The following is a 24,976-nucleotide window of genomic DNA, read 5'->3' on the forward strand; positions in this document are numbered from 1 at the left end:
AAAGGAAGGGGTGGTAAGGAGCCTCAGGATGTTGGCCAGGGTTTAGCAGAGGCCCTATGGAGCTCGTTGAGACACTGTATGGGGAGGCTCTCCTGGACTCACTCCCCTGTCTCCAGGGCAGCTCATCTGGTGGTTTCAGTTGCCATCCATGGGCTGATGACACCCACTTCTACCTCCCCCAAGCAGAAGCCTGCTGCCTCCTGTCCTGTGCACTGGGATGCTGCCCACAGGCTCACTTGGAGCTTCAGGCAGGAGGACTGATTTGTCTTTCACTCCCATCCCGTCAATGTGAGGTAGGCTAGACAGACAGGGAAAGGAAAGGTAACAAGAGTCTCTTGGATCTCGTTTGTCTTTCTTGCTAAGAGTCAAGAAACCTCAATACAACTGCTAAACCCAAAATTGTCCACAGAAATACGGTTTTCCTAAGATATCTGAACATCAAATGAACTGTCATTAGTCAGGGACAGAATGCTTGTGACACTGAGTTTTTATCATAGTAGCACTTCTCTCATCCCTCCCCTTCAAGAATGCGTCTCATAAAAACACCTTACTTCATTTACAAAAGGATTTTTGTTTGTTTGGTTTTTGAGACAGGGTTTCTCTGTGTAGCCCTGGCTGTCCTAGAACTCACTCTGTAGACCAGGCTGGCCTTGAACTCACAGAGATCGATCTGCCTCTGCCTCCCGAGTGCTGGAATTAAAGGTATGTGCCACCACCGCCCGGCACAGAAAGAATTTTATTTAAGATTTAAAAAAGTGAGCCAGATCATGTATTTTAACCCACTTTTAAACTCTACTTGCATTTTAAGCTTTGCTTAAATCTTTAAACCTTATTGTAAATTATATACTCTGAGGAATGTAACTTAGAAAGTCATTATAAAGACACATAAAGAGTGTGACTTTGTGTGTGCGCGCGCATGCGCACGCGCATGTGTGCATGTTGCATGCATGGCTTGGGTGTCTTTCTCAGTCATTCTGTACCTTATTTTCCCAGACAGGGGCTCTCGCTGAAGCTGGAGCCCCTAGGTTCAGCTAGCCTGGCCGGCCAGTGAGCCCAGGCAAGCCCAGGCAGCTGTCTCTCTGCCCAGGTAGAGCTGGAGTAACAGCTGCAGAGACAGACCCAGCTGGGGGCCAGGGATCGGCACTCAGCTACTTCTGCTTGAGCAGCAGCCTCTTCCCCACTGACCCCTCCCACGCCCTCCCCTCCTCTTCCCCATCCCTGTTTTCCCTCACACACTCATGTCTGGGAATTGTGTCACCCTTGGGTTAGTGGTGAAGAGACACGGACGCAGGCCACACCTCACACTCGAGCCCCTTCCTTTTCTAGGGACCTCGACTCAGGCCCAGCTAATTTGTGGTTTTAATGTAGAAAAGGATCTCAGGACTAGCCACGTGAAGTAGAGTTGGAGATTTTGTTAGAAGGGTACTCAAGAGAATGAAAGCAGGCCCGAGACCATGGATGTGGGCTTCTATAAGGGAGTCAAGATGAGTTCTCTTAGGAATGATTAGCTGTGTGTACCATTTGGTGTCTCTCAAGTTACATCTCAAAAGATTGCTAAGAAACCCTTCACTTCCCTTTCCCCATGCATAAAGCGTGTGAGGACACTCCCCCATGTGCGTGGGAGAGGGAGCTGTGGGTGTCTTCTTCTGTCACTCTCCATCTTATTTTTTGAAGATGCTTGACTGTGTATGTGAGTGTTTTGCCTGCATATATGTCTGTGCACCGTATGTGTGCAGAGGTCAGAAGAAGGCATTGGATCTGCGGGAATTGGAGTCACAGATGGTTGGAAGCCATCGTGTGGGTGCTGGGAACTGCTTGGGTTCTCTGCAAGAACTTAACGGAGTTGACCCAGTGTTCTTCCCACTCTCTCCAGCCATCTCTCCAGCCCCGACACCTTGTTTTTGAGGCGACAGCCTTGCTCATTGAACCTAAAGAATGGCTAGCCAGTGATACTCCGGGGTCTGCCTATTGCCCCCCCCCCATTATTGGGGTTTGAGAGGCACGCTGTCTTACTGGGCTTTTATGGGGATGCTGGGGATTTGAACTCAGATCCTCATATTTTCACACCAAGAAGCACTTTACCCACTGGGCCATCTTTTTAGTGAGATTATATAGTGGCTCCAAGGGTGCCTCGGGTGGAATTACCTGATTAGCTAAAACAGGAGCCAGGAGGCCTGCAGAAGGGGTGCCGTGTGTGTGTGTTTCCCTGGAAGTGGGGTTCCAGTGAGAGGCCTAGAAAGCTGCAGGCTATTCCCCAGAAAGAGAACAGCCGTAATCAGGTACCTGTGTTGGAATTCTTGCTTCTCTGCTGGTGAGAGGCTTCAACCAGATTCCTGGGTGAGGGGTCCCCCCTTTTTTCACGCTCCATACTTCCCCCCACCTCTCTCTGCTGCCTCACTTTCTCTCCGCCCGAATACTGGAACTCACTGCCACTCTTCTGCTCTGACTCATTCTGAAATGTTTTTGGAGGCAGGCGAGGACCTTGCTTCACCTAAGTGGAGGTCTAAGGAAAGGGAGCCTTTAGGTTGCTGGTGGCTCTGTTGGGGGGTGTATTCCTTGATGCTGCTGACAAACTAGCCTGCCCTACCTCTGTCCACACCTCCACCCTCGCCTCACCCCGCGTCTGCGAGGGGCGTGCGTGGTGCCAGCCTCTGCTGATCGACTACTCCAGTGGCTGGCGTTCATCTGGTAGGGCACGCTCTGCAGCAGCTGGGGCCAGGCTCCACCCTGGCTCCAGCTTCAGCCACTAGCCTTTTCCTTCCCCGAGGGCTCCTGCCTCAAGGCTTCTGCACCCCAGTCTCTGGGCGACCATGCTGCCTCCCAGTATTATTTCCTTCATAGCACTTCCCATCATCCGGTGCTGCTTCCCTCTTTACTCAGGGGCTTGGCTCTGGCTTGTGCTTTTTTTGTGGCTTTTGTGTCTATCTTTTTTCTAGACAGGGACTTGCTATTTAATTTTTTTTGAATTATATTGAGTGGGGTTTGGAGGGAGGGCTCACATACCACCACATATGTGTGGAGGTCACAGGACAGCAGGTGAGAGCCAGTTCTTTCCACCATGTGCGTCCTAGGGATCAAACTCAGGTTGGCAGGCTCCATAGCAATCCCAGGACTTGCCATTTGGCCTGATGGAAGCTCTTCAGAGCAGAGCTGTGTCTCAGTACTCCTCACCCCCAGTCACGTGGCATCCCAAGTGAGTGAGCCTTCTCCTTGGCATTCTTGTAACTGAGCGCTTTTGGGGACCGGGCTCTCGGGAGTCACTAAGGCAGATTGCCGTTTGGGGAAGGGAATTTATTTGGCTATTAATGTCATGGAAGAGCATGCCGGGGGCCCTGAGGCAGAGTGGGAGCCCCTTCTTAGTGGTTTCAGAAAAAGGGGAGCACAAAAGAGTAGGCCCAGCAGCGGGCAGGCAGCTTGCACTCCAGACAGAGAATGTTTGACTCCCAAGCTGTAAGGAGTTGGAAGGGATGACATGTGCAATCGGGTTGAGCGCGGTACACTTAGAGCCCTCCTGTTCTGGAGTCTGTAGGTCTGGTCTGTAAACTTCCTGCAGGGAATAATAATTAGTGTGCCTGCCGTTCTCTGGGAACAGGGCACCTGAGTCTGTCAGAGGCCTGCAGATACACAGGCTCTTGGGGAGGCCTCGCCCTTCCTTCACAGCCGCTGGGAGCGGCTGCTGCAGATCCCACATCCAGATCCCACATCCGATTCGCTCCTCCTCTGAAACCTCATAGTACCATCATCATGGCAGGGGCGAAGATGCTCCACAGCAGCGCTGCTCACTCACCCTCCCTCACGCTGCCACCCTTTCATACAGCTCCTCATGTCGTGGGGACCCCCAACCATAATTTTTTTCGTTGTTACTTCATAACTGTAATTTTGTAATGTAAACACCTGTGTTTTCTGATGGTCTTAGGCGACCCCTGAAAAAGAATTGTTCAATCCTACAGGGTTTGGGACCCCCATGTTGAGAACCACTGTTTTATAGACATATATGCTTCTGCCGTTGGCTCTCAACACTTTACAATACATTGGAATGTTCCCAGGAATCTCCTGATGGGGAAAGGAAAAGGCTGAGGGCAGAGAGGGAGCTTGTTTTCTGGAAAGAGAATTCACAGGATTCTGACAACTTGCCCGACTTCTGTGCTGGAGAAATGCTAGCTAGCCAGGATAGTGTTGGGGGTGTTGCTGGATCCCTGTCTCTTCCCTGTGGCCACTAAATCTATGTTCTCTACTGCTTGTCTGGTAATCAGACCTGTTGAGGGTGGGTGGCGGAAGTTCCTGGGCTGCTAAGGCCCAGGCCCTGATCCTAACAGCTTGAGAACCAGTCTCATTTCATGCAGAGAAGTAGCCTCAGAAAATGATTGACAGGAACCAAAGTGCAGCCTGGCTGAAGCGACACACACAGACTCAGGCAAGGAGGAGCAGGATTAAGATCCCACAACTTTGTGAGTGGTGGGGGCACCTGTTCCCTACAAACTGAAAGGTCTTGAGTAGTGGGGTTCAAAGAGAACACTGAGCTGGATTGTGGGGGTAAGGAGTTCATTAGAAGAGTTATTAATGCCAGGGACAAACAACACCATGGCTGTCTGTCCGAGGAGAGTTCAATTCTGCAGACAGAGTCTGGGTCACTCTTACAGCTTCTGAAGCATGGGGTTTCACAGCCTGAAGCCATCAGCAGGGAAAGGGGAGGGGACGGGATGTGTGACCACAGTAGTCACACGACTTTTCCAAGCGAGAAATCTGGACACTTGGAAGTCTGTTAGCTAGAGATTCACAGACAGTGCCCTCAGTGGGGTGCCCATCAGTATGGGGGTGCTGCTGCAAGTATGATGTCTGAGCAGCAGTCTGGTTTGGATTCTAACAAGCCTCCTCTAACAGGTACCTGACAGAGCCTGGCAAATGGAAGGAGGGTCTGTGGTGTTTCCTGGGTCAGAACTGGAGGCTGTGACCTTGAGTGGCCAGCAAGATGGGGTGAGGGAAGGGTGCTCCCCCTTTAGGAATGTCAAGTGGCTTTAGGCCTGGATGGGAACACAAAGGAACAGTCTCGGCCGCTGGGGTGGTGGGGAAGGTGCCTTTAAGATGCAAATGAGCATTGTGAAGCCAGAGGGGGCATTGTTATTGGGCTGGGACCCCTTTGTCTGTTCCAGAGAGCCTGAAGTACCCAGGCCAGAGTGAAGTGTCTAATGGGTTGAAGAGGAACCTGGGGGGCGCCCAGATCTGGAGGCAGCAGAGGGGCTGTAGTGTGGCTCCAGATGAGGGCAGACCCCAGTTGTGGGCAGTCCCAGATACGCTGGAACCTAGAAGGCTTTGATGTTCGGAGAAAACATGTCCTAAAGAGGCCTCTGGGGAAAGGACTGTGAGCCTGTGAGCCAGCAGCAGGGCCTCACGGTGGAGACCTTTGCAGCCTAGGCGTAGAGTTCTCATTCGAGGGTGCTGGGCCTGAGAAGCCGGCTACATGGACCATGGCTGTACCAGGGCCAATGCTCCACCCCCACCTGCCTCCCTCCGGAAGCTGTGCAGGGCCATACAGAGATTGGAGGATGGAAATGGGGTCACCCGTGCTGTGCTTGATGTCTTGGACCACGTCACCCCCCCACCCCCGCTTCACCCCCCCTCCCCCCCAGCCTGAGGCCAGGTCTCAGGTTCCTTTTTCATCCCTTCTGGTTTTCTTTGTGTGCCTTGAACCCCGGGTCAGTCTCTGGTGCGGATCTGAGTTTGGAGGGCACCTGCCTACATTTCCAGGGCCTTTGTTGTTGTTTGACGTGTGTGTGAGCTGGGCTTCCAGAGCAGAGAGGGAGAGACAAATGGTTAGAACAGGTCGAGGGGAGCAGCAGCTAAAGAATTGGCCTCTAGAATTTGGGATCAAATTTCGTGGGTGGCAGCAGCCAGTAGAAACAAGTGATCCATTCCTACCTCAGGAGAGTCAGATCAGCAGCTTGGTTCCGAGAGGCCGAGTTTCCTGGAAGGGAGCCCGTTTACGCCACTCCCGTGATCTCAGTACCAGATGAATGAAAAAAGAGAAAGAGGCCATGACTGAGTCCGAAGAAGATTTGTATTAGAGATATAAGGGAGAAAGCAGGCAGAGGGAAGAGTCCAGGCTGCCCATGGCTGGCTGACTAAACTGGACCATGAGGGGAGAGATGGGGAGCAAGAGCAAGAGAGGAGCCACCAACCAGGAGAGGCAGCCAGGGCCAAGAGACCAAGAGGCCACCGTAGCCAAAATGACTGGGAGGTGGGGGGAGAGGAGCCCAGAAACCCAGCGTCTGGGAGGGAGCTATTTAGGGTGGGGGTGGGGTGAGAAGTGGGGGGGGCAGGGAGAGCTGGCCAGTGTCCACTTTGATATGTTAACGGGCGCCTCATTTGCCCAGTGTTTGATACCTAACAATGACATGTGAATAGTGATAGGAACAGAGGCAGTTTATTAAGAAAGAGGAGGACTCTCCTGAGGCGGCGGCACCACGGTTGCCCCTTTATGCTCCGGACACAGCAACTGTCTTCTGCACTTGTCTGTTGTGGGCTTTTCCTTAGCATGGCCAGGCGGGCTGTGCAGCTTTCTTTGCTGACTGACTTCTCCATGCCAGTCTTGATGCCTCTTTCTCCGTATTCCTTCTGTGCTGGCACAGCACCATAGTTCACCCCCCTCTGCAGGCTCTTGGGAAGACCGGCCAGCTTAGTGAGCAGCTCTGCCCGACCCCAGCCTCATTTCACTTCCTCTTCCCTGGTCTCCGGGAGCTCCTGCTGTCCCCGCTGACCACCTCCTCTCTACCCTGCCCTGCCGCCGCCTGCCCCATGACCCTTAGTTTGGAATTGTTGCTTCCTGAATTTTGGCTGGAAAGGGTTGAGCGGGGCTGTTAATAAAGACTCGTTCCTAGGCCTCATCCTAGATGTTCCGTGCTCAGTCCAGAGCTGGAGGCCTCCAGCTTTCCCACTAAAGCCTCGGGACATCCAGTTGCTTTGGGGACAAGGGTCCCCCTTTACCTGGTGCCAGTTTTAGTCTTGGTGGGGAGCTGTTAGCCCTGCTTGCATTCCCAGTGACTCCTCACCCCCCTCCAATCGCACCTTGTTTTTGTCCCTGAAGACAAAGTGACGGGTCCCTAAGGAGCTGGGATGGGATGAGAGGCCACCATGGAAGGGCCTAGGAATCAAAGTGAAACAAGCCCGGCCAGCGGGGCTACCTTCTTGCTGGGCCACTGATCTCACTTGAGTGGGGGAAGGAGGCAGAATCTTCAACCTAGGAGAGCAGGGCAGGCCCTGGCAGAGGCTCCTGAGAGGAGCATCAGGTAGCTGGGAGAGGGGACTCACGCTTGAGAGATCCGCTGTGACAGACAGCAAATCTTTACTCTTGGATCCATGTAAGCGGTCCTTTCGCTTGCCCACCACTTTCTGGGATCCTATCCTTAGCTAGAGCAAGACTCTGTAGCTCACTACTACACAGTCCGGCACATAGTAGGCCCTCAATAAATATTTGTTGAATGAATGAGATGCAATTCAAAGCCAAGAACAGATTTGGGGCATCTCTGAATCTTTCATGTCACCATCTCCACCGGAGACCTGGGTTCGAGAGTTTCCTGGGGTCTAGGTCCCCTGACAGGGCAGGTGGTGGGACCTCACCTCAGAGTCTAACAGAACGCTAATTATGTGTCTGTGAGGGACCCAGAACTTCCCTTTAATACAGAGAGTGCCTTGTCCCATCAGCTCTCGGGGATCCTGAGCTCCCCAGCTCAGGAGCCGCTCAGCAGCTGCTGGGTCCTCGGTCCCTCCTCACTGCCATCAGACGCAGACATGGGCAGTGTCACGGACTCGGCGCTCAGCTGCGTGTGACTGCATTTCTGCCTAGATTCCAGTGCTCCGGGATCCTGGCCCCTGCTGACCTCTTCAACTTTATCTCCTGTCCCCATGCCGTCCCTCAACAGGCCATCCTAACGCCTTTTCATTTAAGCCTTTTCTGGCTAAATTATCTTTTCCTGACTGCACTATCCATCCCGCTGTCACAGAGACTTGGTGTTTACAACACCGAGTGATAGAAGTCTAGAAATGCCACTCTGTCTTGGACTTCTGTTTATGAAAGATTAAAAAGCAGAGCAAACCTCACCAAGCCCGCCTGCCCCTCCTGGCACTGCTGGGCAGCCTCAGAAGAGGCTCCATCCTTTGTTCTCCTAGGACACGAGTGTCATGGAGAGGTGGCCCTTAGGAGGTGGCCAGGGCCTTATCTCGCCTGTGCCTTGTCCCAGCCTCCATCTTACATGAAGAAGCTGAGGTCCAGCACAGGACATATTCTAGAAATATTCCGAGCAGATTCCTCCTGCCCTTGTCCTTGCCACTGTCCAGCTAGCAGGGGTCACAGAGGTACTGGGCAGGTCACCTCATGGGGGAATGAGAAGCCACAGGATTGGACGGGGTATAGAGAGCTTCACTCAGCCTCCTGGGTCTTTGGCTCAAAGACAACCCTTAGGTGTCCCAAGAGGGCTCCACTTAGGTGTCATTGGCGGGACTTGGGGGTGTATGTGTGTGTGTGTGTGTGTGTGTGCGCTATTTGTTGGTTAAGGAACATCCTGTCCCCAACTCCTATGGACTGACTGCCTGCACTGTGAAAGTCCCGGCCCCCAGCTTATCCTTATTGACATAACAGAAGAAACAAATTAATTTTTTCTGATAACTCTGGGTCTTCTCTATATAAGGTCAACTCCTATGTAAACACTGACCAATAAAACCCAGCAGGTATTTGAGACATGTCCACCATGAGAAGCAAAAGGCCATTTCTGTCCTTTTCTCAGTGGGTGCCGCAGAAGGAATGAAGCATATTTGGTGGGAAATGTTCATTTTACAAAAATTTTGAATTCTTCTGCCCCCCCCCCCAAGAAGTTTCAGGCCCTGCCCTGGAAAAAGAAATTTTCAGTTCTGTAACCCATACATTTTACTCTAAAAATGTCCTCTTTCTGTGACGGGGATTAAAGCGCTCAGCGGTGAGCGCTCGCCTAGTCGTCTTGAGGGTCTAGGCTCCATCCTGGGACCAAAAAAGGAAAAAGGTCACCAATATCAATAGACTTGATTTTTCTCCCTTAGAAGTTTTCAAATTAGATTTAGATGAATTTCATTTTAAAGTGCAGGAAAGGATGTATTCCTCATGTAAAAGCATCCACCAACAGCACTGGCCAGAGCCGAGAGCTGGCTGTGGGGTGACCCCGAGAGGGAGGAGCCCCTAACTGACCACACAGCCCAGGGCCCCGGAGCTCTCCTGTCTGGGTCACGTTGTCACTGAACATGGCTTGTAGTGTCCGAGTAGTGTTAGCTGTTCGTCTGGAAGCCGGAGCCGAGGTTCTTGTCTGGGGTGAATGGTACGATACACGGGGAGTTCCTAAACTTGTAGGCAGTACAAGGACATGCTTTTCACTAATGTTGTACACGTACCCCAAATCAGTCCTGCCCCCCAGCCCCAGCCCCAAACCCAAAGGGGTTTTTGGTCCTGTTGCTTTTTAATGGCATCATTCCCATGCTTTAGCTAAAGTTAGAGGGTCAGTGGCGTACAGAAAGCCAGTGACTGTGGCTTCCGAGTGCTGGTTCCTTTCATTCCTGGGTGGCCTGGGCCAGGACCAGCACCCTAGTTGAAGGCTTTGGGTGCTTTTGTAGGCCTGAATGAGAAAACCTCAAGAATCAGGACTTCTGAGAGCTGGGCATGATGGCGCATGCCTTTAGTCTCAGCACTAAAGGAGGCAGAAGCAAGAGGATCTCTACGTTTGAGGCCATCCTGGTCTACGTAGTGAGTTCCAGGAAAGCCAGGGCTATGGAGAGAAGCCCTGCTCAAAAGATAACTCCCCCTCTCCCCCAGGGGAAAAAGGTAGGGGAAAGAATCAGACTCCTGGAAGTATCCTGGTCCACAGAGGCAGACATTGAGGAGTTTCTGCTGGCCTTGCCCTATCCAAGTGGGTCTGCTGTTGCCTTTTTTTTTTTTTTTTCTTTTTTTTTTTTAAGCTTCCATAATAGGTCCTGCCCCTGTAGGGATGAAATCCAGTGTCTCTGGAGTGAGGTGTCAGGGCCCGGCCTTCCCTGAACACCCATTTCCACACGGGGGCCCTTCCGTGGTTTCTGCCTTGCGCTGCTGATGTCTCCAAACACTTCCCCGTGCCCTGCCCCTCCACAGAAAGGCCCTCTCCAAACACCCCATCTGAAGTAGGGTGGCCCGGCCCCATTCCTGTGACTTCTGCATGTCTTTCCTTCGGGGCACTTCAAGTTCTGTGCGTTTCTGTGCCAGCTAGTCTCTTTGGGCCCTATCGGCCAGTCTGTGTAACCAAGTCCTCTGTAACTGCGACTCGCGCTCACAAATGTTCATTCGCTCAGTGAGCTAGGAAGGTCTTCGGCCTTGGTGCTGGGGCCCTAGACGCCGCCCGCCGGCGGTGTGTCCGCCACCCACAAGGCTGTTGCCCGGCCCAGGCTGGCAAGGACGAAGGAAGGGCCTGTTTCTGAGATGGTCCTGGTCTGCAGAGGACCCAGCTCTGAGGAAGAGGCAGCCGCCTCCCTCCCTGCCCAGTTCTCAGGCCCCTCAGGCCCCGCTGCTGGAGGCTGCAGCAGCGCCCAGGGCCCGACTGCCTTGCAGCTCCAGGCTTGGCCGTTGGAAAGCGTTGGGAGCGCCCATCCCCCTCCACACCCCATCTCCATGGATACCCACGCTCTCCCCACCCCCACCCCAGTCACGGAGGCGGCCCCCATTGCAGGCCCTGTGTGGCTGCCACTCACAAAGCCACCGTGTGCTCACAGACCCTTCTCCAGAGAAGTGGCCAGAAGAACTAGGGAGGGGCGTGGGGGTGTTGGAATGTTTGCTGCTGGGTCAGCCTTGTCTTTGCAGCCTCGCCCTCCTCCTTTTATCCCGAGAGGGCCCAGAGGTTTCCCCTTGGGGCCTAGTCCATGTAACCTGAGGCCGTGGCTTTGGGGACTGCTTCCCTCCCGCACTTCAGCTTAAGGTGTCTCCTCTTTACTCTTTGCCTGGAAAACTGAAAAAACATTGCATAGACCTCTGCTTAGACCCTACCCCAGACTACGCCACATTTAAGCCTGTCAGGGAGGTTGAGGGTGTGAGATCTCCTGTGCCCAGCACAAGATCCAAAGGTTTACAGCACCTTCATGCTGAGGTTGATCAATCTGCAAGCAGACCTCTGGGGTACCAGCCACCAAGACCACATGGCAGAGCTGCCTTCTCCAGTGACCACAGGATGGAGGTCCATTCCTGGGTCTTCCAGGGCTGTGCAGTCAGCATCTCTGGCTCATTATCTCAAATCCAGACACTGGTCCCTGTGGTGGCCAGGGACACTGGGACCAGTGGTTCCCATACTTGCCTGGGACACACAAACAGCCACATACAATACACCCCTAAGGTCTCTCGTCCATCTACTCACAAGCCTAGTTTGGATCTTTTTTTTCTGATAAATTTTGTTCCAGAAAATAAGAAAACAAACCGATAAAAACCAAGACAACAAGCCGGGCGGTGGTGGCACACGCCTTTAATCCCAGCACTCGGGAGGCAGAGGCAGGCGGATCTCTGTGAGTTCGAGGCCAGCCTGGTCTCCAAAGTGAGTTCCAGGAAAGGTGCAAAGCTACACAGAGAAACCCTGTCTCGAAAACCAAAAAAAAAAAAACAACAAAAAAAACAACAAAAAAAAACAAGACAACAAAACAAAACACAGAGCACTGGTCAAATCCCTCTCAGGGCCGCTCAGACTCCAGAGCCAAGGAGAAAGGACAAGTGACGGAAGAAGCATTTCCTGAGGGTTAGAGCTGGAGGGGACAGAGGCCCTGCCTCTGTGGGAAGCCCAGTGTGGACCCCAGCCCAGCTGTGGCCTGTGTGTGTGTGTGTGTGTGTGTGTGTATGTGTGTGCGTGCTTAACCTGTTTTCTCCTAAATCTCCCTGGGGGGTAGGGCATGCCAGAAGAGGGTGCCAGATTGCCTGGAGTTATGGCAGTTGTGAGCAGCCCCGTGGATGCTGGAAATGAAGCCCTGAGCCTCTGGAAGAGCAGCAAATGCAGTCATACTCTTTTGCCCAGCCTGGTCGGACATACCTGCCATCCTAACACGGGGAGGCTAAGGCCCTATTTCAAAACAAAGCCCTCAGATGCAAGCAAAACTCAAGACGGTTCTGTGGAGTGAGCTTCCTGGGGAGCTCACTCCTCTGCCAGATAGCTGCCTGGCTCCATGCCTGGCTCCCGGGCCCTCCAGTGAGCTGTGAAGGCACCTAGGGGTAGGCCAGCTGTGGGCATACTTGCTCGGCTGCTTCTTATGCCCAGTGTGCAGACAAAAGCTGGCGCTGTCTTCCTATGTAGAGACCAGCGTTGCTCTGAGTTCAGATAGGGTGTGCCTGGAATTCAGAGGCTGCTGAGTGAGCTAGGAGGGAAAGTCCCATCTGTGTAGGGAAGCACCTGTGGGTGCTGGCAGTGCTGAAGGGCGGGCTGTGTGGCATCTACGGGGCTACTGGAGGCTTCCCTGTGGCTCTCAAAAGAGGTACGAATGACCCGTATGTGAACTCTGAGACGGGCTATGGTGGCAGGAACCGAGTCAGCCTGAGCTAGCCGTGAGTGGATGACAGATGCTGCCACCACACACGTGCCTTCCTCTGACCCGACCCCTGTGTCTGTAGTATGTGTGAGGAGCGCTCTGCTGACCTTGCAGCAGACGCTGGCTGTGTGGCTCAGTGGGAGAAGGATTTCCTACACACACACGGGTCTCTGGTTCCTATCCCCAGCACTCGGTGGGGAGAAGACAGGACCCTTCACGCCGCAGTGTCCAGACGCCGGTACCAGCTGGTGGCACAGGGATCAGCTTGCTTGGGAAGGTTGGAGGTAAGGCTCTGCTGGCTCCTGATGCCTGTCTGTCTGTCCACATCTCCAGGCTTCATTGTCTGTCTTTCCTCCTTGCTGCCCGCCTTTGCTTCCCTTCCTCACGCGCTGGCCCCCATGCTTTCATCTTGACTTTCCAGCCACTGTAGCACAAACAGGCTGAGGAAAAAGGGCGTCCGTCGCCCATTCTCTAGACACGGGTGCCTGTGGTGAGTTATTTCCTCTGGGTATATCGCGCTTGCCCACAAATATACTCCAGAGTTTTCCTTGAACGTTGGGTCTTATAAGACTAGGGATTTGCCAGGTGGTGGTGGCGCATGCCTTTAATCCCAGCACTCGGGAGGCAGAAGCAGGTGGATCTCTGGGAGTCCGAGGCCAGCCTGGGCTTCAGAAAGAGTTCCAGGACAAGCTCCGAAGCTACCCAGAAAAACCCTGTCTCGAACCCCCCCCCCCCAAAAAAAAAGAAAAAAAGGAGGGGGGGATTCATTAAGTCCACGGGGCATATAAAAGGTCATGCATGTCATATGCAGCAAATGTTCTGAACAGGCTTGCCCTTCTTTCATGGAAGCTAAAGAAAAAGAGGACACAGGTACCCATGCCCGTGCCTTAGAATCCTCAGAGGATGCTCTGCAGAGGGAGACAAGGATCTGAAAGATGTTTCGAGATATTTTTTGTCTTTCAGATGGGTAGTCATCAGCAAAGCTTCCCCCAGACTGCGTCCTTAGCCACTGCGGTCTCTGGGTCATGGGCCTAAGAATGGAACACTGATATTTTTCTGCACAATGGTTAACCAAATCTCCACAGCTGTGAGCAGACTCTGCATGGGCTCAGTGATCAGACTGGTTTCTTACTGGGGAAGCTTTGGAGGCCAGTTCTGTGTTCCTTAAGTACTTCACAATTTCTCCTGAGAGTTGTCAATAAGGAAGACTCCAGAAGCAACGAAGTTTCACTGGGTGTAGCAGAAACCCCTGGCTGCTGTAGGGTCTGGAGAACAAAGGGTTAAACTTGAGGACTCTGAAGGCAGAGTGGCATGTTCTGAGTACCTGGGGTGCTTCTCCTAGGTCTGGCTTCCCATGGTTAAGTGGGGGTGGGGGTAGCATCTAGTTGCACTTCAGACATTCCTTCCCCCTGGTCTGGCTATGGCATGGTCACTGTGGCAGGGACTTCTGGAGGACAAAGGTACTGCTATCCTAGTGGCCATGAGTGCCCTTGCACCTTGGGTACCACAAATACTTTTCCTCCCAATCAGATATTCCCTCCCCACACACTAGGGGTGCCTTTAAGCTATTGAGGATCCTCCCTCTCTGTGAGGACAGTGTCACAGGTGCTCCTGGGTGCTCCTTGTTGGCAACCTTGAACGCTTGTCCTGATGGTTGTGTGGTGAGATCCAAGAGGAAAGGTGCGTATGAACAGCCACTGTTGACAAATGGGCAGACTAGTTGGCAGGCCCAGCATGTGTCTGAAACCTTGCTGGCCAACTCGGAAAGGACCTGTAAGCTGCATGTAACCTGTTTCAGCTGGATGACATTAGTCTCAGAGACAGGTCACCTGTCTTCTAGCAATTGTTATCTGAGGACTAGATGGGAATATGCTATCAGAGGCAAACCTGTGAGCTCTCAGCTGTGGCTGGTAATGGGCTAGAGGGATTGGCTTGTGAAGGTTCAGAAGAAAGTTTGAGAATCCCTTGACTCTCAGGGCCATTTATATGATCCATGGTTTCTGGTCAGCTGGGGCTGAAGAGTTGGCTGGGATTATTACAAGAGCAGTGTGATGGAGGCTAATCTTCTGGGAAGTAGTTCTTCAGGGTCAGTGCACAGGCTGTGGTCAGAGGGACCAAGGCTGTATCCCACGCCGGCAGCCAAACTTGGTGATGTGTTCAGAGTCTCCCACAGGACACTGGGTTAGTGGCAAGAGCTGCAGGAGATGCCAGGACGGGGAGGGCCACCAAGAGCAGCAGCAGATATGGAGAGGAGCTGTGTGCTGTAGAAGGCAGAGCTGTAGAAGCGCTGCTCAGGCCCTCTGGAGCCCAGATTGTGAGTGGGTCCAGACACTGGACACTGAGCTCTGATTGTTACTGTGCCCTGGTTCTTCCCTCTTGGAATCAGGAGGGTATGTTTGGTCTTTGTTTCTCTGGGATTTCTGCAAATGACCCTGCATTGGTAGGTGGGCGGATCTCAGAAGCAGATAGTTCTGGCCTCTGGGCTTCTCCTAGTATACCAACAGGCTAAGGAGTGAGAGTCTGACCTACCTCCTTCCCGAAGCTGTCTCCAACTCTGACTGGTCACTAGATCGTGTGAGGCTGGGGCAGAGCAGCACCCATCACACAGGCCCTGTGAGGGCCTTCCGGTTCCTCTCAGGTTTGTGGGGTCTATTAAAGGAGAACATGGGCAGACAGGAGGGGACTGAGCCATGATGTAGAAATCCTAGTTTAGTCTGGTCTCTCCCTGGGACAGACTAGACCTCACTAGCTGCTCACTGCTGACAGACTGGACATGCTCATCCCGATGGACTGAGGAATCACTGAAGTGAGAAAGCACTTCTGACCCAAGACTTCTCTGTCCTCCTCCATCTCCTTGTAGACAGAACTATCTGGTTCCAAGAAAGGTACATTCAGCTGTTCCTCCAGCACGAGGCACGGGTAGGTCCTCAGGAATTCACACAACCCTGTCTCTTTTTCCTTGTCAGGAGGCATGGCCCTAGTATCCATGGGACGTTAGCCCTGCAGTAATTGAGACCCACGCATAGTCACAGGGCCTTCTGAGCAGAGGCTAGACAGCAGGGGGATTGCAGACCCCATCACTTGGTCACCCCAAGTCTAGCCAGCACTTCAGGGTGAGCATTGGTAAAGCAGAACCTCGTATCAGTTTGATCCTTCTTGACCATGGATGCTCATGATCTGGAAAAGTTTAAATGCATGACTCAATAGGTAAGACTCACCTGCATAAAACAAGGAGGCAGGTTGGGTCCAGCCAGTTATCCCTGGACTCAGCACTGTTTCCTGGTCAGTGCAAAACACTAGACTCAGTTAGAGAGAAACGAATGCCTTTTGTAGATACAGTAAGTTGTCATGTGCTGTTTGAACTCACTGAGATGCTGGCTCTGGAGGTGGGATTCGGCCCTCCCACTTCAGACCCAACCATGTTTTGTCTCAAAATGTCTTCCAAGGCTCCTTTTCCTAAGTCAGTCTGGCCCCAACTTTGTGACAGGAAGAAAGGACAGCAAAATAGCCAGAGCAAAGGCCTGTATCCACGAGTAATACTGCTCTGTCTCTGTTACATGTTCATTCAAAACCAAAAACAGTTACGGTAGATCACTCCATGTACGAAGACTGTCCTGTGTTCTTTATAAGGTTTACCTGGGAACTTACCAAGCCCCTTAGTTTAACAGCATGTACACATGTAATCACACAGGTAATGATAATTTATTATGTGTTTAGTTTAAGTTCAACTTTCTTTTATTAAGGTGGTGTTGATGTTCCATAAGATGGCTACATGTGTTTCCAAAAATGAAAAAGAAAGCTGGGAAGTGACAGGGACCTGAGCAAGTCATATATATATAAGGCATGTAGATCAGAGTTTGTTTGGTTGGTTTTGTGTTTTTAAGACAGGAACAGCCCGGCTGTCCTGGAAATTGCTCTGTAGACTAGGCTGGCCTCGAACTCACAGAGATCTGCCTGCCTCTGCCTCCCTAGTAGTGGCATTAAAGGTGTGCACCACTACTGCCTCGTAGGTCAGAGTTCAATACACTGATGTCATACCTTGGCTTAAATTGATGGAGTTACTGGTCTATTCTCCATAACAATGACAAGAACTGGCTTACAGAAGAAAAATGTATATTTAATCAAAGTTGAAGTGCTTGGTTTTTGCACAAGCTTTATCTAAACATCACACAGTCACTACAGGACCAGACAGATACCTTCCGGGCGTTCAGGAACCACATGCAGAGACTAGACTAACGTGATCAGAGGGACAAGGCAGAATCTTGCCACCTTGCCCTTCAGAGTCAGTTAGGTTTTGGGATTGAAGGGTGTCTCTCAAATGTTAAACTGTGGGGGGTCTCCTATTCCTTTGTTCAGGACCATGGATACCCCACATGGTGAGCTCTCCCCAGTGTCCAGTCTACAAAGAGGAGGGTCAATACAGAGGAAAAAGGTGCTCCATGCTTCCAAGCAAAGCCCAGGTCAAGCAAGGCCTTTGACTTGTTCTCACATAGATGGACAAACTAGTACAAGGAGCCTAGAGGAGCCAGAGGTTCCTCTCAAGCCTGTGACCCGAGGAGCAGATCCCCAAAAGGTCTTGACAGTGAAACAAACAAAAACCGTGATTGATTGTGGCCCACTTATGGTCCTGAACACCCAGCAGGAACGTATAGCCAGGAAGTCGGATGGTCAGCCTGTCTCTTTAACAGTTTTTTGTTGTTGTTTTTTTCCCCCGAGACAGGGTTTCTCTGTGTAGCTTTGCGCCTTTCTTGGATCTCGCTCTGTAGACCAGCCTGGCCTCGAACTCACAAAGATCCGCCTGCCTCTGCCTCCCGAGTGCTGGGATTAAAGGCGTGCGCCACCACCGCCCGGCCTAAATTTTTAATTTTTTTATGTGTATTGGTGTTTTTGCCTGTGTGACAGTGTTGGAGCCCCTGGAACTAGAGTTACAGACAGTTGTGAGTTGCGGTGTGGGTGCTGGGAATTGAACCTGGGTCCTCTGGAAGAATAGTCAGTGCTCTTAACCGCTGAGCCATCTCTCCAGCCCCTAACAGTTTAAGGCAGTAGTTCTCAACCTGTGGATCGCAACAGTTGGAAAACACTTATTTCTGATGGTCTTAGGAACCATGACACCACTCAGGAGCAAAATTAGTTATGAAGTAGCAATGAAAATAAATTTATGGTTGGAGGGTCCTAAGACCATTGGGAATGTTTCCTGGTGGTCACAACCCACAGGTTGAAAGCCGCTGGTTTAAGGCCATCACACCTGCTACACATTAGGCTTAGGTCCATATGAGATGTTTACACCGTTTCTAACAATTTTCTTTTTACTAAGAAAAATGCTGCCGTGGTGGAGCACCACACCCTTGCCTGTACATCCAATACTGCAGCACCCACCTGTAGCCAAAAGAGGCAGGTCTGAAAAAGAAAAAACTAGAAAAAATCCAGTGACAGTTAAATTTCTTCTCTTTCTGCCTCTCTAGAAGCTGCCTGGGAGGGACCTGGAAGTGAGTCTATCCACTCCACAGCCCTGAGATGCCTGAAATCAGATCCTGGGCTTACCACTCTGGGCCAGGCGTGGATGTGGGACTTTCCTGGGAATGGTTGCTCTACAAGTGGAGGGATGCTGGAGTGCAGGAATCCCAATCTACAGCTGATGCCAACAGGGTCCTCTCCACAACAACCACACTGAATGAAGGTAGGACCTGGTGTTAGAGAGCCTTTATGGACCAAGGTTCCTAACCTTTCTGCCTCCATTTCCCAGGTTTTGGACTTACAAGTGTTAAGTTTTTCTGCCCAGCTATTTTAATTTCTGAAAACTTCAAAGTTTTTTGTTTTGTTTTTTGTTTGTTTGTTTGTTTGAGACATGGTTTCTCTGTGTAGCTTTGGAGCCCTCCTGGATCTCGCTCTGTAGACCAGGCTGGCCTCCAACTCACAGAGATCTGCTGGGATTAAAGGCGTGTGCCACCACCACCTGGCCTGATTTTTTTTAAAGTTTTTGAGTGTCTCACTCTAGCCCTGACTGGCTTTGAACTGGTGACAGTCTTCAAGCCTCAGTCTCCCAGGGGCCATGATAAAGTCATGATTTAGCTTCAGCCACATCTCATGTTCCTAATGAGCAAATCTTTCACCTTATTATTTTTAAATGCCTTGGTTTTTGGTGCTGAGATGTGTAGTTCAGTTGGTCGTATTCACAAAGCATTAAGGAAGCCCCTGGTTCTACTCCTAACCCTGAGGACCAAGCATGGGGGCTTTCACCTGTAATCCCAGCATAAGGAGGTGTTCACAGGCATCCTTAGTTACAGTGAGTCTGAGGCCAGTCTGGGACAGGAGATCTCGTCTCCAAACACAAAACCTTTGATTTCTGATTTTTTTTCTCCCTTCGGTTTTTTTTTTGTTTTGTTTTTTAATTTATTATGTATACAGTGTTTGCACATATCTCTGCAGGCCAGAAGAGGGCACCAGATCTCATTACAGATGGTTGTGAGCCACCATGTGGTTGCTGGGAATTGAACTCAGGACCTTTGGAAGAGCAAACAGTGCTCTTAACCTCTGAGCCACCCCTCCAGCTCCTCCCTTTGGTTTTTCAAGACGGGGTTTTTCTGCGTAGTTTTGATGCCTGTCCTGGAACTCACTCTGTAGACCAGGCTGGCCTCGAACTCAAAGAGATCCACCTGGCTCTGCTTCCCAAGTGCTGGGATTAAAAGCGTGCGCTGCCACCACCGCCCGGATTCTGATTTTTATAAATGTGGTATTTTTCTTGGTTTCCTTTTGGGATTGTTCCTTACTGACTTAGTCAGCTCTAAGTTTTTTACATGAGTGTGCTACCTGTGGAAGACAGGCTTACATCTTCATTTTGAATCTGGATGCCTTTTCTCTGCTTTATTGATGTAGCAAAGTAGTGTACCCATCTTGTTCAGGATCTAAGCTAGAGTCTCAGCATTATCATGCCAGCTCTGCCTATGTAGCCTAGTGATGCTGAGAGGCTTCCTATCATCGCATTTCCCGCTTTTGTTTGTTGTTTCCAAACCTTTCTGAGGGAGAAACAGTGAACCACAACTAAACCCTAGGAAGTGAACCAGCTCCTGGTGGTAGTGTGGCTCAGTCAGTGGTAGAGCATGTGCTTGCCTAGCAACAAGAACCTTCTGAATCTTGTAATGTAGAGTGAAGGTGCAGAGCCCCCCTACAGGACAGGGCAGGAACAGACTCCCCAGTAGCCTTCCAGCTCTCAGCATACTCTGCCTGGCCGAGACCATCATCACAAACCAGGTCATAGGAAATACCACTTAGAGTTGCTGGTGGTGTTGGATGTTTCTGTGGTACTGGGTGCAATCCAGAGCCTCACCAGGCAAGTGGGAGCCTCCCAAGTCCTAAGCCCCCAGAATTTGACTGAGGGGCCCTTACTCACTACTAGCTCAGGAATGTGCTCACTGAAGTATTCTGTTTTTAAAAAGAATGTGGAAAGCTGGATGTATGTAGAGAACTGTTTTTTTTGTTTTGTTTTGTTTTTGTTTTTGTTTTTTTTTTTGGAGACAGGGTCTCTATAGCCCAAATGTCCTGGAACTCACTACATAGACCAGGCTGGCCTAGAACTCACAGAACACCACCTACCTCTGCCTCCAGAGATTAAAAGCCTATACCACCGCCCCCAGCCTTATATTTAAATCTTTTGAGACAGGTTTCACAAAACTATGTAGCCCAGGCTAGCCCTGAACTCCCCTTCCTCCTGCCCTAGCCTCCCTGGTGTTCTGTCATGTCTATCTTGGGGAAATGTTTTTTTTTTTTTTTAAATCAGTTGAAGTCTGGCTAGAGTTCAGATACAGGGCCGACCCCAAATGTTCAAGGGATCCTGCCTTAGCCTTCTGTTTCATCTGCCTGCAAGTGTGTCATAATGCCCAGAAAGATGTCATTTTTAACAGTGAGTCTGTGCCAGGGGGCAGGAGAAGGAAGGAAGGAAGGAAAGCAACAGGAGTCTGAAGATTCTGGGGAGCAGGTTAGTAAACCTCAATGGACATCTTAAGAATCACTACTGTTTAAAGTGGACTTTAACAGGCTTAGCACGTGGCTTATGTATGCTGGGATACAGGTTCCTGCTCCCATCAGGGAAGATCTGTGAAAAGTGTCAGCTGTGACTTGGCCTGAGTCATTCCGTCTGTGGCACACATACACACGCACCCTGGTCAGGTTATAGTTGTATCTGAAAGCAACAAATGTCCCAAGGTCACCAGCAGTTTGGGGCTGCTGCTCTTTGGGAATGTTTTCCAGTCTATGTCCCACCTTTCCCAATACCGTGGTTAAGAGAAAGATCCACACTGGAGCAGGTATTCTAGGGTCAGGCATGAAGGCACCTCTGCCTGTCAGCACCATGAGGGTGGGTCCAGTGAACATAGAGAATGTCCCCACATAGCCAAAGTCTGCAAGAAAAAAGACAGGGCAGCTGTGCTTTGTTCCTGTTAAATTTTATTGGCATCACGTTCGTCTCTTTACAGAAGAACTCAGCCTACACCCTAGAATGTAGACTTCTGGAGGGGGAAGTGCTCCGGGAAGCAAGCCATGATGCAGGGCAAGACCTTGGGACGGGACAGAACTGCCAGGGCTCAACCCAAGAGACGGGTGGGTTAGTGCTGGGCCACACTTGGTGGGGGGTGGGGTGGGGGCGATAGGAGGAGGGGTCTGCTAACTACAGGTACCACAACCCTGAAAGGAGCCTTCTAGAACAAAGGTAGAGTCACTGGGACAGGTCTGCTGGGTTCTCCTTTCCTCTTAGAGTAGGATATTGATCTAAAGGGCACAGTAAAGTGTTGAATTGGAAAAAACAAAAACAAAAAACAAAACAAAAAGAAACAGAAAAGGGGAAAAAGAATTTAATTTCTGAAATAACGCAATTTATCCATTGTACACACTACTGTATTATGCAAATCAACCTTTTGGAAAATTTAGACACAGAGGAGAATTATCTAGTTCAGTTTTCCCTCTGGAAAGATGAAAAGCTTTTTGGCTCTTAAGTCTTTGATAAAAGGCGTACATAATTCTTGTGTCTACTGTACAGAATACTGCCGCTAGCTGGACTTCCAAATTTGAGTCTCTAACACTCTTGTAATCCAGACAGGGTTCAACCCTCCACCTTGCACGCCTGCGTTAGAGGACTTAAACACACAATCCAGGAATTCCTTACACTAATTTATACATTTTAATTGGTTGCATATATTAACATGTACTATAAGATTCTTTTCTAAGAAGCATTACATAATAAATGGATACTGTAAAAAGATCTGATTAGTTTAAAAGTAACAAGCATTAACAGATACATACAAAACAGCCTGTTCAGAATGGAGCGTGGGGCACCAGCCTTCCCACAGGACCTTCAAGGAGGGGTAGGTAAAAGACCACAAGACCGTTAAAAAAAAAAATCAGATAATTAGACACAGATGAACTGTGAACAGTTCTCTCACTCTCCAGTGGACAAAAAGAGTAAGTTTTCCATGCCCACTGCACCCCAGAGCACCCAGGGTCTCTGCCAAATGCCATATACAGGGCTTACAGTGGGCAACTGCCCTAAAAGCCTGTCAGGCACAGGCTAGAGTTAGCTTGCTGTGTGTGTGTGTGTGTGTGTGTGTGTGTGTGTGTGTGTGTGTGTGTGTGTGTGTGTGTGTGGTGGATAAGTGTGTCTGGTGGAGTTTCTTTTGGCAGCTGGATGTGAGAGATCACGTTCTGTTCTGTTTAGAGGAGGAGGGTCGCGAATTGAAGGCCTATGTGTGTTCTTGGTCTGTGAAGGACTCTGTGCTCTGTGCTCACTGCCCCTTCAACAACTGCAGCTCTCTGCGGAGGCCTTGGCCCGGTCATTCTTGTCCAGTTTGATGGGTTCAGGGAATTCATTGTACAGCTCCACTTCTGTTTCCTGGTCAGGGGAAAGAGAGAGCTTGATGACTTGGGATATAGGACATTCCAGTTTTCAGTTTGGCCTAGGGACAGGAGCACACACAGTGAATGTGCTTTCTGCTGGCTTCACAGAACTGCAAGCTCTGTGTTTTTGTTTGTTTTTCCAAGACAGGGTTTCTCTGTGTAGTTTTGGTACCTGTCCTGGATCTCACTCTGTAGACCAGGCTGGCCTTAAACTCATAAGATCCATCTGGCTCTGCCTCCCAAGTGCTGGGATTAAAGGTGTGCGCCACCACTGCCCAGCAACTGCCAGTTCTAAACTGTTAGCTAGGGCCCAGCTCACTGCTCCATGGTCCCAGCATGCCACCATGTCCCAGTCAATTTTCTGGATTGCTGTCCAGGAGCTAGTCTCTTTTCTTCCCAAGGTTTGTTTCCCACACTGTAGCCTGAGGGGCAGCGCTGAGGGGTATATCATCACCTGGGGTACATAAGCAGCTAAGATGGGCTTCAGTCACTTCCTGGACTAATGCCTGTGAGGAGTAACTGAGTGCCCACACACTAAGCCTTGAGGCTCACCCTTCAGCACTGTACCCGAGAAGGAAAGTCTCCTAAACAGTATTATTTTTATTTTATTTACAACAGCTACAAAACTACAAAATATCTGTGGATACATATTGAACACAGATAAAGCAGAAGCTTTACTAGGGTCCAATATACCAAGTGTGCACACAGTGGTCTTAATGTACTTACAAAACTGGACCACCATCACATCAGTTCCGAACACTCATCACCCCAAAAAGAAACCCTGTGCTAATTATAATTAGTAGCTGTTCTTTCCCCAGCAACCAACCAGAGGTAGGAGTGGAAGCCAGGGCCTCACATATGCTAAGCAGGCACTCGCCAATGAGCCACATTCATCCAGACCTGCCTCATTTCTCCTGTTCTACACTGGGTCTTCCTCTGGAGCTCAGCCTGGCCCTGGATTTATGGGCAGTCTTCCCGCTTCTACAAGATGACAGTGTGCACAGCATACCCTGATCTGGAAAGGTTTCCTGTTATCGGACCTCTAAGGTTCAGCCTGTGTTACAGCCACGGTCTACTCCACCGCGCCTGTGGCTGAACGGCATCTGTAGTAGATGAAGCAAGCGCCTTTTGTTTAGACACTTTCCAGCTGGTGAACGTTTGTGTTGTTTTGACTTTTTGGCTATTATAAGCAACAATACATTTATACTCCCATCAGTACTAATACGTACACAAAAAGTAGAGTATGGGTGTCCACCCAAAGTCTGTATGTTGAAGCCTTAGCCCTAGCATGCCTGTGCCTCTTCAGATCAGACAAGGTTATCCATGGCATGGGATCTCAGAGCACTTCCAATTTTCCTTTTCAGACAGGGACTCATATGTATTCCAAGCTGGCCCTGAACTTGCTATGTTGAGGATCTTGACCTCCTAAATCCTCCTGCCTCTACAGTGCTGGGATTACAAGGCATTTATTACCAAGCTGGGTTTATGTTGTGCTGAAGATGGATCGATCCCAGGGTCTCATGAATGACAGCTGAACTCAAGCTCCAGAGCTGACCATGAATGTTGTTACTGAGACACCCCAGAGGCCTTATCACATTTGCTCTCTGAGCAAAGCAGCCCTGTGTGGACACAGCAAGAAGACAGCCATCTGCATGGCAGGAGAGTCAGTCCCCTATCCCAAACCCCGGGTCCCAGACTCTACAACTGTGACAACAAAATAAAATGTCTTCTGTATAAGCTGTCTCATCTATGGTATTTTGTTATGGCCCACCCAAGTAGACAATACAGTTCCAACAAAAATCTCAAGGCTTTCACTTAGCTGGTTGGGGTGTTGGGAGGCAGCTACAGGTAGGCAGAACTAGACACTAATGATACAGAAATAAAGGTGGTCCAGGTAAAGCAATGGTTCTCAACATGTGGGCAGCGACCCCTTTTGGGGTGTATCAGATATTTTAATTCATAACAGTAGCAAAATTACAGTTATGCAGTAGCATGAAGTAATTGTATGGTTGGGGGTCACCATAACACGAGGAACTGTATTAAAGAGTTAATTCAGCAGTATTAGGAAGGCTGAGAACCACTGAAGTAAAGGAACCCAGGCATGGCCGAGACAGTCAAGGAATTCTGGAAGAACAGGAATGCTTTAACTGGTCACACTTCAAGGGGACAACAGCTACTTCCCAACACTCATTCCCACTGGAAATGTGGGTCCTCTGAAGGGCAAAGGGACTAAAGCTGAGACCTTTCCAATGTATCTGACAGAAAGATGACTTCTTCTTGTTTGACACAGGGTCTTCTATACCCCAGAGTGGCCTCCCACTTTGCTTTGTTGCTGAGGTTGGCCTTGAACTCCTGATCCTCTAGCCTCCACTTCCCAAGTATTGGGATTCTAGCATATTCTACCACATCTGGTCTTTTTTTTTCTGTTTAGCCCAGGATGTCCTGGAACTTCATCCCCCCCTCCTTACCTCAGCTCCCTAAGTACTAAAATCACAGGCAGGCACCACCATACCCACCTGAGATGGTCTTGTCTTTTCTATAGCCAAAGGCT

At 50.4% G+C, this 24,976-nt stretch overlaps 1 protein-coding gene and 1 long non-coding RNA gene across 6 annotated transcripts in view; one reads left to right on the forward strand and one right to left on the reverse strand.

Annotated features, from left to right (window-relative positions):
• Positions 1-6,404: 6,404 nt before the first annotated feature.
• LOC114680977 lies at positions 6,405-24,162 on the forward strand. Of its 5 annotated transcripts, none has more exons than XR_005091127.1 (5): positions 6,405-10,958; positions 12,731-12,827; positions 18,006-18,220; positions 20,426-20,515; positions 23,790-24,162. It is a non-coding gene; the product is annotated as an uncharacterized LOC114680977 (long non-coding RNA). The 5 variants fall into 5 exon arrangements; XR_005091123.1 differs by having other exon boundaries at positions 6,427-10,958; positions 20,442-20,515; XR_005091126.1 differs by having other exon boundaries at positions 9,957-10,958; positions 20,442-20,515; positions 23,873-24,162.
• Positions 20,966-24,976, reverse strand: part of Rab7a (RAB7A, member RAS oncogene family) — a 59,766-nt gene continuing 55,755 nt past the window's right edge. The window contains exon 6 of the mRNA XM_028854140.2: positions 20,966-22,420. Within this exon, the coding sequence (XP_028709973.1) occupies positions 22,325-22,420 (96 nt within the window). The 3' untranslated portion in view covers positions 20,966-22,324. The remainder of the gene's footprint in view (positions 22,421-24,976) is intronic.

The sequence above is a fragment of the Peromyscus leucopus genome, chromosome 3 (assembly GCF_004664715.2).
Source record: "Peromyscus leucopus breed LL Stock chromosome 3, UCI_PerLeu_2.1, whole genome shotgun sequence".
Taxonomy (NCBI): Eukaryota; Metazoa; Chordata; class Mammalia; order Rodentia; family Cricetidae; genus Peromyscus; species Peromyscus leucopus.